General features: G+C 37.3%; 1 protein-coding gene across 5 annotated transcripts in view; it reads right to left on the bottom strand.

The window, feature by feature from the left end:
* LOC101741040 (axoneme-associated protein mst101(2)) overlaps positions 1 to 14,442 on the bottom strand; it is a 187,960-nt gene that overhangs the window by 12,928 nt on the left and 160,590 nt on the right. For all 5 annotated transcript variants that reach the window (XM_038019223.2, XM_038019227.2, XM_038019224.2 and 2 more), the window contains 7 exons: positions 10,445 to 10,837; positions 9,803 to 10,312; positions 9,616 to 9,722; positions 9,063 to 9,195; positions 8,278 to 8,382; positions 2,847 to 3,013; positions 1,575 to 1,785 (listed from right to left, as the gene is read on the bottom strand). In XM_038019223.2, the coding sequence (XP_037875151.1) occupies positions 1,575 to 1,785; positions 2,847 to 3,013; positions 8,278 to 8,382; positions 9,063 to 9,195; positions 9,616 to 9,722; positions 9,803 to 10,312; positions 10,445 to 10,837 (1,626 nt within the window). The remainder of the gene's footprint in view (positions 1 to 1,574; positions 1,786 to 2,846; positions 3,014 to 8,277; positions 8,383 to 9,062; positions 9,196 to 9,615; positions 9,723 to 9,802; positions 10,313 to 10,444; positions 10,838 to 14,442) is intronic.

The raw sequence follows: 14,442 nt of genomic DNA, 5'->3' as shown, positions 1-14,442 counted from the left end.
TATGATATGGCAAATATTTAGAGCCACGGCTCAGACGACGGTGGTAAGAATATATATTACTAGCCGTACTCGCCCGCTTCGCTGGTCATTTAAAATTAACATTATTATTTATTGTAATTATTATTAGGGAGTCCAACACTCATATAAATATTAGCCTCACCATTAAGTACATGTATTTTCTACATGGATACCAAGTTTCAAGTTAATCGAATACATAGTTCAGTAGTTATAACAGAACATCCGTAAAAACACTGTAGATTTATATATTAGTATAGATATCCTTAATCCTTGTCAACTTAACATTGTGAAGAATCAAGCACTATTTTATGGACAAAGAAATCAAGTTGCAGTCTATAATATTACGGCTAGTTACATTACGTATTGGATGCTCCAGGTATTGTGGTCCACGGGCTCATGGTAGCTCACGGTAATCACTCATCGCCAAGTAGGCCGTAAATATGTTCGACTACCCACAAAGACATTTTTTTTGTAAAACTACAGTCTCTAGCTCAAGTTGATGCTTTAAATATAAATCGATACCCTATATAAGTAGATTTAAAAAAAAACCCCACAGCAATTTGAAAAAAAGCTGACGTGACCATATTTATATAAAGCAGGTAAATCTTTTACAAAACTGCCGTTACAGACACTAAGCTGTTTTTTGTTACTCACTTCCTCATCTTCGATAATCTAATATAAGCCGGTGTAAACATTGAAAAACAATAAACTACATATTTTCGTTTCTCGTTGATAGTGTAACAAACATCAACACTCGTTGATAAAACAAACAATAAATTGATAGATTTAGTACTGCTTACAAATCACTAAGCGCTCCCAACGCAACGCCACCAGTAGCAGAAGTCGTTAATTTTAATATCGTTCATGAGAAACTGTACTGTTAATACTGAGCCCTTACAACTCATGTCTCGAGATGAGTGGCGATATTTACGTTGTAGATGTCTATGGGCTCCGATTATCACTTAACACCAAGTAGCCGTCGACCTCATTGATGCGTTGCTCTCGGTGGCTGGATTTGAAAGATGAGTTGGTGTCATGGCTACCGTGACCATACGTCCCGCTTTGGGCGGGATTGTCCCGATTTCAGGCATCTGTTTATTAGAAACTTACCGAATATTAACTTATCCCAAATCCTGTATTACAAAATACATACTAAAGTAACTCTAATTTTGCTGTAGAAAAGTAGTTTTTTGTTGCGAAATTATTTATCAATATTATTTTAAAAGGCAAGTTTGGTGTAAGAATTAAGATGTCAGTGAGGGAAAGGTACCATAATAAATTATTTCAAGTAATTTTTTAAACCACATTTTTTATTTTGGGACTTAAATATTACATCTTACCCCGACATACCCTATATATTAGTATTTATTTATATCCGAATTTCCGTAGGCGTCCCGCTTTGACACGAAAAAGAAATGGTCACGTTAGCCATGGCGAATGTCGCTCGCTGACATTTCGACGTTCAAAAATCGAACAGTAACTTTTACATACACACTTTGGACACCATATTTAAAATGTTAATTACTGTCAGTTGTTAAACTAAAAGGGCTTTCTACCTTTTCGTCTTCCTTCTCCTTTCGTATTTTCTGTTCCAAGTCCTCAATCTTCCCTTCGATGTTTTCCTTCTTGACTTCAGCCCCACAGGCGGCGGCCGCTACCTGTCTCCTGGCGGTCTCAAGTTCTTCCTCTAACTCCCGTATCTTCCTCTCTAAATTGTTCTGGACTTGTGACGATCGCTTTTCTATCTCGTTCTTCTCTGATAGTAACCTGAAATAGAAAATCCTTTGATGCAAAGTTGTGCATATGTTTTACATGGACGGTTTTTTTTTAATTGCTTATTGGATGAGCTCACGGCCACCTGGACACCGTAGCCCATAGACATCAATAAAGCAAATTCCGCCATCAACCTTGAGACATGAGTTCTAAGTCTCAGTTTTACCAGTACAACGGCTACCCCGCCCTTCAAACCGAAACGCATTACTGCTTCACGATAAAAATACGCATGGCAGTGGTACCAACCGGTGTAGTCTCTACAGACACTACTACCAGTAGAATTCCGTGCGGCTCTATCATAAAACCATTACAATTAATTATTATGAGGTGAATATGAATGATAACTTATAAAAATACAAACGTTAGGTTGTATGTTTGTACGATTAGAGTGTACATATATCCAGCTGCTAGTTCTAAACACATTAATACATATTTAAGATTCTTCTATGAAATGTTTAATAACAACGAATCCGTTGGAGCGGGCGGACGGCGCCAGTGTTGCTGTGTGCTCCAAACCTCAATTACGCCCTATTTAATACGTCCACACACAACACCCCTCCGATCCTTCCACCGGCGCCGTTTCTTCACATTATGGGTCACGGTTAAGCACTAGACATGTTTCTACCTAATAAATCTAATTCTTTTTTTTTCCTACCTATGCTGGTAGCCTTGAGAGGCTATATCAGCTTCGCCCTAACGTGTAGGTAAGCCCACGGGGCTCAAACCGGGTGTGTTGCTAACACTGGCCCTAGCAAGAGCTGTGCTTCGCAGAATATACCGCCGGATCGGAAACGCGACCAACTGAGAAGATCCGGCGAGAAACTCAGTGGGCTGTGTCTATGGGCTAATTTAAAAAACCCGTCGCTTGCGACGAGTTCGACGAGGAAGGTGACCGGTGCTTGTGGTACCTAAAAGCACCGTTAATGGATCCGGAGGATCCGTAATGACGTGTTTTGGACGACGTTGACTCTAATTCCTAGCGCAAGACTCCAAGAACGTTGCGACAAATAAAGCGGCAAGGAGACTGTCCGGTTGCAGCCGAGTCGGGTCCTTACTTGGTGAGCTGTTCTTGCAGCTCGGCGCGGCGCGGGGGGGGCGCGGCGGGGGGCTCGCCCCACGCGACCAGGGCTCCACAGCCGCCCTTCTTAGACTCCTGCTTGATTTGAGCTATGACCAGTTTCGTGTTCTGGTTGTACGGACCCATTCGATTCATTAACGCTCGCTGAAATCAAATTATGCGCTGATAATGACAACAATAATTAAGGTTGGATCTAGTCTTATATCTTCAAAGGAGCAATTCTTGTATATATGTAAAGAAAAACCTTCATAGTCTAAAACTCTTTAGTTTTATAAAAAGGATTTTTCTTAAATGTCATTCAGTGAAGTTTGACATTAAGTAAAAAGAAAGTTCAGTTTGTTAATATAATAATTTTATTAAATTAAGGGCTTTAAATGTTGTTTTCTCATTATACACATAACAGAAAACGCAATTAAGTCTTTTATTGTTTATTTATTCTGGAGTACCCAATATCATTATAAAACAACATTTTTTGCAACACCATGAATAAAATGGAAAAATTAAGGTTTGATTTTGCTGTGAAATCAACGGAAGATGGAAAATCAAATGTTATATGCATAACTTCAATTGCTACACCTGATGGACAGATTTTTGGGATACCAACCGAATATCAAAATGCCAACTTTCATGAAGAAATTACAAAAACTTCAAATTATGCAAAGGTAAAAAAATCTTTAAACAAAAGACACCAAACCAGAAAAGTATGGATTACTTTGACAAATGATATATCAAGAATTTATTTAGACGAGGATCAAAATTTACAATTTGATGATTTTTATTTGGAAGAAATTTCGGAGAGCAATGCTAAGTCTATAATTGACGATTCGAATCAGAACGTTGAAAAATTATTAGAAAAAATGCTTGAAGAAAAAATAAATAAAACGGAAACTCAAAATTTAAACAAAATTTCTAAGGAATTCATCATTGAAAAATTTTCTGTGAGAAATCCAAACGCTTCACAATGGATTAAAGATTTCAATAAGGAATGTGAGCGTTTTAAAATAAAAGAAGACAAAAACAAAATAGAAATTTTAAAATTTTTTTTGGAGTACAGTAGTGTAGATTGGTATAATTGTATGTTAATGAAATTGAATATAGACTCAGAATGGAAAAAATGGGAAGAAAATTTTTGCAGGACATTTGCAAGCAAAGGCTGGTCACCCGTTAAATATGCTCTAGCTTTCAAATATCAAGTTGGATCTTTACTTGACTATGCTTTAAAAAAAGAAAAATTGTTGCTAGAAGTCAGGAAGTCGATTGATACTGGGACACTCATAGACCTGATAGCATTCGGATTACCTAATTATGTTGCTGACAAAATAGATAGGGAAAACATACAGGGAACAGAAGATCTTTATAACGAAATCGGAAGACTAGAACATCTTGTTGGGAAAAATAAATTTGATAATAAATTTGATATTAAATATTCCGATACTACATATTATTATAGAAAATATAAAGAAACAAAACCTTGCTTAATATGTTTAAAGGAAAAAAAAGGTAAACGTTACCATCCCGAAGAAAGCTGTTGGTTTAAGGAAAATAATAAAAAAACAGTTGTACGAAACATAAATAATTCTGAATTGGAAATCGAATTAAATGAGAAGAATCCAAAAAACTAGAGGTGCCACCATTAATAAAAGTCAAGTTAACATTAAATGATACTTTAAAAGTATCTGGAATTTATGATTCTGGGTCAAATGTGTCTTTGATCAATGCAAAATTATTGAAAATACAACCCAAAGAAAATTCAGGTGATATAGAAAAAGTTAATTTGAAAACTATTAATGGTGAGAAGAAAACAAAAGGTATTGTAACATTAAAAATAAAAATCTATAATATTGAAGGTTTTATGGATGTATTTATAATAGATAACGTCAACTTTAATTATGATTTTTTAATTGGTTTGGATTGTATAAAAAAATTCAAACTAATACAAACGGAAGAACTAAAAATTAAGCAATGCTACAATTCAGAAGAAAATCTGAAAGATAATAAAAGCTATAATTATTCTCCTACAACTGTCGAAATTCCTAATGTACTAGGTAACAGAAATGAAGGAGGTTTTTCAGAACCTGAAGTATTAAAAAAAGAAATTAATTCTACACACAATGGTGAGATTAACTTTAATGAACACATAAACTCGGAAGGATTTGAAATAGTTGTAAGCCATCTTGATGCCTACCAGCAGTCGGAAATTAATAAATTAGTAGAAAAATACAAAGCAGTCTTCGCCAAAGATAAGTATGACGTGGGGACAGTAAAAGATTATGAAGCTCATATTGACTTAATGGTGGATAAGTATTGTTTCAAACGTCCCTACAGATGCACGGTTGAAGATAGAAAAGAAATAGAAACCCAAATATCAACACTATTAAAAAGGAATTTGATCGAGGAGTCTTACAGCCCATTTGCTGCTCCAGTAACTCTGGCATATAAAAAAGAAGATGGGAGAAAATCAAGGCTATGTATAGATTTCAGAGAATTGAACAAAATAATTGTACCCCAATTACAACCATTTCCATTGATAGAGGATTTGATGGTAAAAACTGTAAATTGTAAATATTTTTCAACCCTTGACATAAATTCAGCTTTTTGGTCAATTCCAATGAAAATTCAAGACAGATACAAAACTGCATTTGTTACACAAGAAGGCCATTTTCAATGGACGTGTCTTCCATTTGGAATAAAGACAGCGCCTGCCATTTTCCAAAGAATATTGAGTAACGTAATTAGGAAACATAAACTTTCGAGTTTTGTAGTGAATTTTATAGATGACATTTTAATTTTTTCGAAAACTTTTAAAGAGCATTTAATGCACCTAACAAAACTACTGGAAGCAATACTAACAGAAGGATTTAGACTGAAATTTTCGAAATGCAGTTTTGCAAATAATTCCGCCAAATATTTAGGTCATATAATAGAAAATAATTCAGTTAAACCTCTAAAAGATTACTTAACCGCTGTAAAAAAGTTCCCAGTTCCAGAAACAAGAAAAAATATACGTCAATTCTTAGGAAAAGTAAACTTTTACCACAAATTTGTACCTCATAGTGCAATTATACTAGACCCGTTACACAATCTGTTGCGAAAGGATGTGAAGTTTATCTGGTCTACAGAATGTCAGAAATCATTTGATAAAATAAAAGAACTGCTATGTTCAGAACCACTTTTAAAGATTTTCGATCCTGAATTACCGATAACTATTTACACGGATGCAAGTATCAAAGGAGTGGGAGCGGTGCTAAAACAAGAAGAAAAAAATGGTTTATGTAAACCTGTTTCTTATTTTTCAAAAAAACTAACAGAGGCCCAGAAGAAAAAGAAGGCAATATATCTAGAATGTCTGGCAATAAAAGAGGCTGTGAAATATTGGCAGCACTTGCTTATGGGAAGAGAATTTATAGTATATTCAGATCATAAACCATTAGAGAATATGAATGTTAGAGCCAGAACTGATGAAGAACTAGGGGATTTGATGTACTATTTATCTCAATATAATTTTGAAATAAAATATTATCCAGGAAAATCGAATCAGGAAGCTGATTGTTTGAGCAGAAATCCTGTTCTAGAGTCTTATGAAAACACTGATGATTTTTTAAGAGTGGTAAATTTAATAAGCCTAAATGACATAAAAAATGATCAGAACACAAATACAGATCTACGAAATGGAAAACATATCTTCGAAAATGGAATATATTACAAGTTAAACAGAAGAAGAAAAAAAATCGTACTTACAGAAGAATTTAGTAAGAATTTCATAAAAGCTGTTCACAACAGCTACTGCCATATAGGGAGATCGCAATTAATAAAAAAAATTACGCCTTTTTACGAGGCCAAAAATATGATCGCAAACATTAAAAATATTTGTGAAAATTGTGAAATTTGTATAAGGAATAAGTCAAGAAGAAAGTCAAGATTTGGATTAATGTCACATTTGGGTCCAGCAACACGTCCATTCGAGATAGTATCTATTGACACAGTTGGAGGTTTTGGAGGGTCACGATCTACAAAAAAATATATGCATCTTTTAGTAGATCATTTTACAAGATATGCATTTACTTTAACATCTAAGAACCAAAGCTCTGGAGATTTTATAAAACTTATACAAAGTGTGACACAAAACTATAATATTGACATAGTATTAACAGACCAATATCCTGGCATAAATTCGAAAGAATTTAAAGATTTTCTGAAAAAGGAAAATATTACAATGGTTTTCACTGCTGTAGATGCACCATTTTCAAATGGGCTTAATGAAAGATTGAATCAAACTTTAGTTAATAAGATTCGATGTAAAATTAATGAAAATAATAAAAAAATAGCATGGACATCGATTGCACAGAAATGTGTGGAAAAATACAATGAAACTGAACACACGGTCACGCGGTTTGCCCCTAAATACCTTTTGGAAGGTAAAAATGTGGATGTTTTACCACTGGAACTAAAAGCAAATGGTACAATTGAAGATCTTGAGAGAAACAGAAAATTAGCTTTTGAGAATACAGTTAAATCTCACAATTATAACAAAAAAGCATTTGATATTAATAGAAAAGAATGTGAACTGAAAGTTGGAGACCAAGTTTATGTAGAAAATGGAAATCGATTAAATAGGAAAAAAATGGATGAATTGAGAATTGGACCCTTCAAAATTCTAAAAAAGATTTCAAATTCAATATATTTAGTTGATATCGGACACAAAAAAATGGAATCGAACCTCTATCACATTACAAAATTATCTCCAGTATCAGTTCCTACATGAACAATTACATGTAATTGTTTCCCTAAGGGGGGGAGATGTAAAGAAAAACCTTCATAGTCTAAAACTCTTTAGTTTTATAAAAAGGATTTTTCTTAAATGTCATTCAGTGAAGTTTGACATTAAGTAAAAAGAAAGTTCAGTTTGTTAATATAATAATTTTATTAAATTAAGGGCTTTAAATGTTGTTTTCTCATTATACACATAACAGAAAACGCAATTAAGTCTTTTATTGTTTATTTATTCTGGAGTACCCAATATCATTATATATATAATAATATATAATCTGAATCTCGAAACGGTTCCAACAATTTTCATAAAATTTAGTATACAGGGGATTTCGTGGGCGATAAATCGATCTAGATACGATTAATTTTCAGAAAATGTTGTTTTATTCGTGTTTTCAAAATCAACTTTATCAATATTTTTTTCTTTAAATAACCAATTCATATTTTTTTATGATTCTGTCGGTAAAATCAAAATCTAATCAATAATCAACTAATCATGAGATAAAAACCTTTAAATCTCAACTGTTTGCTTAACGGCAGTCCCACTTTACAAGTTTCCACTTTAGATACATATACAAAACGGAGGGAAAAAATGAACTAAGTTTGCTACTGAGTTCATAAAATCGTTTCTATCGACTGACCTGACCCCCCGCCGACACACTAGCCCCGATGACTTGCAGCACGTTCCACGCTATCAGCGCCGGGACGGCCTTCTCCAGCTTGTCCAGCCGCGACACTAGCTCGTTCTGCAACACATTCATTTTCGCGCTCAGACCTGCTGCTGTCAGGGGGCGCGCGAGCACTTACCCGGGACACGGCGGCACGTGACCGGGTACACTCGCCCTATATCTACATTAGTTCAAAAGTGACTGATGTGAGAAAATGCCGTATTCTTTGGCCGTTGATGTGTGACTCGTTTGTTTTGTAACGACTTGTTAACCTTCAGACAGGAACGCGTTAATGCTTTGAGACACAATTACCCTGCTCGTTCGGGCACAGTCACGCTGTGACGCCTTTTTATGATGAAAAGATTACTAGTTTCCAGTTTCACCAGGACAGGTGGGCGAGCAAAGGCTCAGGCAGGAGGGGTGGGATTTGCTCACAACTGCCCGAGCGCCTCCGAAGGAGACCTAACAACTCAAGAGTAGCTGCTTCGCGAATGAATCTACTACCGGATCGGAATCGCGACCCGCTGAGAAGATCCGGCGAGAAACTCAACGGGCTGATGCATGGGTTAGGTTGCACGTCGACCTCTTTGTCGAGTTCGACGAGTACGGTTACCGGGGTCCCTAAGCCTGCTCCTAGTATTAGAGCTGAAGGCGTCTAATGCAAAGGTTATTGGATCTGACGGATCTGTAAAGACGCACGCAGTCCAGCATCCGTCGCGAGCACATGACCCGTGATAGCTCCTACTACTGCAACTCACCTCTCTGGCCTTGAGCGCACATTCCCTGTTGCTGAGCTCCGCCATGAGTCGCTCGGCCTGGGCCCTCGAACATTCCCGTTGCTCCGTCATATCTCTGAGCTGCGCCGAGCACAGCTCGTAGTCCATCTCCAGCCTTGAACGTTGACAGTACAATTATGAAATAAACAAACTTACAAATACGTGACCTAAGTATATCGTTTGGTATCTATAGTAATTAATTATAGAAGTATATAATATTTTTCCTCTACCTATTTGCTAGTAGCGTTATGGGCTATTTTAGCTTCTGTCGGATGGGTAGGTGAGCTCAGACTCAACCTGAGAGAATTGCTAACACTAGCCCTAACAAGAGCAGTGCTTCGCTGAATCTACAACCGGATCGGAAACACGACCCACTGAGAAGATCCGGCGGGAAACTCAGTATCTATGGATAATTTTGTAGACAGGGAATTTGAGAGAAATATAATAATTTGCAAAATCCGGCGTGGCTAGGAGTGATGACATCTAAGAGCTCTATACAGGACCACGTTTCTACAAATCCTTTTAAAATACTCACTGCTGCCAATGCAAGCGCGTATCGTTCTCAATTTCTTCCAACTCACAACAATCCTCTTCTAGCCTCTCATATTTCTCTTGAAGGTCCGCTAATTGCGTTTCCAATTCCTAAAACCAAGGAACAAAATTTGAATAAATACTTATATATTGGCTTCAGAACACATACATTTTTGTAGGCGAAAAGGTACCTCAATCTTATTTTCTAGCAGAAACTCCTTTTGCAGCCTCTGGGCGAGTTTAGATTCTTTGACGTCTTGAGCCGCCTCGTAAATAGAGATCTTTCCCTCCAAGAACTTAAGCCTCCTCTCGTAATACTGCTTGTGCTTCTTCCCCAGCTTCACGCATCTACACTCCAGGCCCTCGCCGTCGTCTTTCACGCTTATCGTCTTATTTCTAGCTTGCCTCTCAAGTTTCTCCCTAATACTATTCAGTCGTTGAATTTCAGTGTTCAGTTCACCGGTGCATTCAAAGTTTTCGTTAACGTCCGTCTGTGTGCTTCTCGTTTCTGTTTCGACTCCTTCGAAGATGCCGCTCTCCTGCAAAACGTTTATCGGCTTCCTGTCCTCGCTAAGGCTCTCCAGGGATTCGCATTTGTAGCCCTTCTGTTGGTACGGTGTGACCGTTGCGATCGCTTTGTGAGTTTTGTGCGCCGGAATGTCTGCGTTAACTCTTAGGTCGCATAGTCGTTTCGGTTTTGCCTGTTGTATTTGAAAATTTTGTGCAAATTAATTTACGGACGGCATTTTGTCAAATATTTAATGTTACAGTGATTTTTACTACATACTTCATAGTGACATTGTCTCGAAGTTAACGCTAAAGAGGTTGCTTACCTGAAAGCACTCATCTTCGCTGACTGAGCTGCTCAAAGCTTGAAGGTTGTATAGCAGCATTAAGACTTGCTCCAGACAGCCCCTGTCCTCGGCGGATGCAGCGTTCAATATCATTTGTTCCAGATGCTCTTTAACTGGATTACTTCTCAACGAATCACTAGTCGCTTCGGAGTTTCGATCTAAGATGTCTGCGAGAACTTGGGCTTTGGCGAAGTCTTCTTTGAAATCGTCGTGGGAGCCCAAATGTCGCCGCGGGTTACAGGGACTGCTTGGAGCGTGGGGTGATTTGTACCCGGAATCCATTCGTTTGAGTTCAGGCGAGGCAGAATCCTTAATTCGGGACCCGGGAGACACGCAGCCCGAATCTGAGTCTGTTAGGTTATCCCTAGCACCCTGCAACAAAAATCATCATTAAATAACTACTTTAAATACCGCTTTATATTATTATTACTGTTCTACCTTCAAAGAACAAAACAAAACTGTATTTAGCACTAAATTAATTGCAAATTAGCCGTTTAGTTTCACAATTTACTTTACGTCCCAAATCATTTATGTTAAGTAACACGTTCATCTTCTCCCTCGCGGTACTACGCTGTGAAGCCTTGAAGGCATAAATAAAATTTTGTTTTGTCGCTTACATCATTTCGTTCGTGTTTATCTAGATCAGGACATAGTGGGCGATACATTTGGAGCTATCTATATATAAACCCCACCGTATTTCATACCGCCTAAAACAAAAGCGGTTATGCACGCGAAATAAAATTGCTCAAGTGTTTTTCTTATTATGTAACAATATGCGAATTTTAATTGGCAATTATATTGTAAGTAAGTATACCATGTTTTTTTAAGTTGCTTATATAATTTTGATGTGCGTAAATTATTTGCAAATGCTCTTTGTTTACCGTTAAATAAACGATTTATTCTAGAATAAATATAATAAAAATGTTTTGGTTTTAGCTCGCGGAAATCTCAGAGAATATAGTAGTGGTATATTATATCTGACCCCATTTTCAAAGAGCCTTTCTTTGTTTAAATGTTTTAAAGAGAGAATCAATAGATTAGTAAATGTCCCAGGACAAAGGCGGCAGTTGATTGTATATATCTAACAAAAATATGCATGAATATAATACCATTTGTGAAGACTTAATATAATGGTGTTGTTGAAATGGAAGATGGATAAAGAATCATTTATAAGATGAAAATTAAAGTATTCGATCTTTTTTACATTTATTTCATTCTTTAAATTACATTCGTTTGTCATTTACAAACTAAAAAATGCATTTTAATCATTTAAATTTTGTTTAAGTAAATGTTACAACTGGCGCTCGCATTAGCTACATTAAAAAGTCCAAGTTTAGTTAAATTTCTTAACAGATTTTATCAGTCATTGTTTGTTATTAACACACGGATCGTGTCTGCGTCTGCAACACAATAGCGGAGTTGTGTAAACCATATCTGTACTGTAGAAAATAGTGTGGTGCTATTTACCTACGTTTTGTCGGAGCTCAGTTTTAGGTAGTTTGGTTTGATTTCGTAATGTTTTAAACCCACTGAGTTCCTCGTCGGATCTTCTCATATATTATTTTTGCTACCTAATCTGATAGCCTTGAGAGGCTATTTCAGCGTAACCTTAGCTAGTAGGTGACCCTAGCAAGAGCAGTGCTTCGCAAAATCTACCACCGGATCGGAAACGCGACCCACTGAGAAGATCCGGCGAGAAACTCAGTGGGCTGTGTCTGTGGATTAATTCGCTCGTCGAGCCTTTCGTCGCAAGCGACGGGTTCGACGAGGACGGTGACCAGAAAAGATCTTCTCGTGGGTCGCGATTCCTGTGGTAGATTCAACGAAGCAATGCTCCTGCTAGGGATAGTGTTATCAAATTCAGGTTGAACCTGTGAACTCACATACCCGTCTGCAAGAAGCTGGAATAGCCTTAGGCTACTAACCAATGGGTCGGGAAAAAAAGATAATGCTTTTCATCAACCAACTAAAGTACTCACTCAAGTATGACATGTAATTTTCAACCAAATATTCGGTCTGATGATCAAGCACTCTCTACATAAAATGTTCTAAATCGCGCTTAGTTTAAAGCAGTTGCCTATAAGGGTGTAGAACGTCAATTCCCTCACTCCTTACTGGTGGTAAGACCTCTTGTGAGTCTGCAGGGGTAGGTACCACCGCCCTGCCTATTTCTGCCGTGAAGCAGTAATGCGTTTCGATTTGAAGGGTAGGGCAGCCGTTGTAACTATACTTGAGACCTTAGAACTTATATTTTAAGGTGGGTGGCGCATTTACATTGTAGATGTCTATGGTCTCCAGTAACCACTTAACACCAGGTGGGCTGTGAGCTCGTTCACCCATCTAAACAATAAAGAATAAAAAAACCCTTAGACGTGCCATCGAATTCCAATTGTATTACAATCGTAACTGCTTCATGAGTCTGAATTCGAAGTCCTTGACTCAATACACAATACACTAGCAATCTTTATAAAACACTCGCAATCAACAAACAATTTAATGAACGCGATAGAAATAAAACGAATTATCATTCACAGCACGTCTGTGACAACTTGAGCTTTCATTGTTTTAAAGGTAACTAAAAGCAAGCGACCGCGCGTTAATCTGACCGTTTCAATGCCGGAACTAATGCTATAGTACTCGACTAGACGTATACAGTCAATGAATCACATATCGTATAGCATTAATTCAACAGCAATTCAATTTTCAATTTTCAACAATTCAATTTTTACTGGTGGTAGGACCTCTTGTGAGTTCGCGCGGGTGGGTACCACCACCCTGCCTATTTCGGTTTGAAGGGTGGGGCAACCGTTGTAACTATACTTGAGACCTTAGAACTTATGTCTCTAGGTGGGTGGCGCATTTACGTTGTGGATGTGTATGGGCTCCAGTAACCACTTAACACCAGGTCCACCCATCTAAGCAATAAATTAAAAAAAACCGGTAGGCAGCGGCTTGGAGCGCTAGGCAGTGGCTCGGTACGGCCCCTGGCATTACTGAAGCCCATGGGCGATGGTAACCTCACCATCAGGTGGTCCATATGCTCGTTTGCCTAAAAGGGTAATAAAAAACATTTAGCTGAGACGAGACCAGTTTGTTGCATTGGTTTACGGCCTACCTGATATTAAACGGTTACCAGAACCAATCAACAACATAAATACAAGCCATCGAAACATAAGATCTTAGGCTCAGTACAACGGCTACCCCACCCCTTCAATCCGAAACGTATTACTGCTTCACACCATAAATTAGCAGGGTATATACAGGGTGTCCCAGAAAGAATGGATAATCCTGAAACACCACATAGTACAGCTATTGGGGACTCTACCCAAATTAAAAATAAAGAAAAAATACCAAATTTCATTATTAAAATTTAAGTTCATAATAACTTTTATAAAAAAATTACTATAGCTACTCATACAATTTCCTGCATATTCCTTAGAATATCCATGTCCATGTAGAATATTATAACATCAAAAAGCCTATGGATTTCGTTAATTTGTAGCTGTTGTATATTCCAGAAACGCAAAGCCGTATGCAAAATATAATTAGCTAGGCCCAATAGCTCTACTATGAGGTGTTTCAGGATTATCCATTCTTTCTGGGACACCCTGTATATAGCTACCTAAACTTGCGTAATTTGCTCGAAGTTCAAAATTACTTGTCCCGCAATCGTTAATTTTGGTCAATAAGTCTATGCCCGAAATACCATTCGCCCAAAAAAAAAGCGGATTACATACCATATTACTAATCAAAAAACCTAAACGCACGACGCTAAGCATGACTCGATGGCGGCGGTCCGTCGTGCCATAACTGAGCATCCGGTCCGCAGATACTACGCTTATGTCAAGGGACCGTTAACAATAAGACATCCGTTTCGAACGAATTCGGTAAACAAACTTTTTTTATTTTATTTTCTACCTATGCTGATAGCCTTGAGAGGCTATATTAGCTTCTCCTTGACGTATATTTAAGTTTTA

The sequence above is a fragment of the Bombyx mori genome, chromosome 23 (assembly GCF_030269925.1).
Source record: "Bombyx mori chromosome 23, ASM3026992v2".
Lineage (NCBI taxonomy): Eukaryota > Metazoa > Arthropoda > Insecta > Lepidoptera > Bombycidae > Bombyx > Bombyx mori.
The sequence above is the reverse complement of the archived record's forward strand: the minus strand, read 5'-3'. Positions and strand labels throughout refer to the sequence as shown.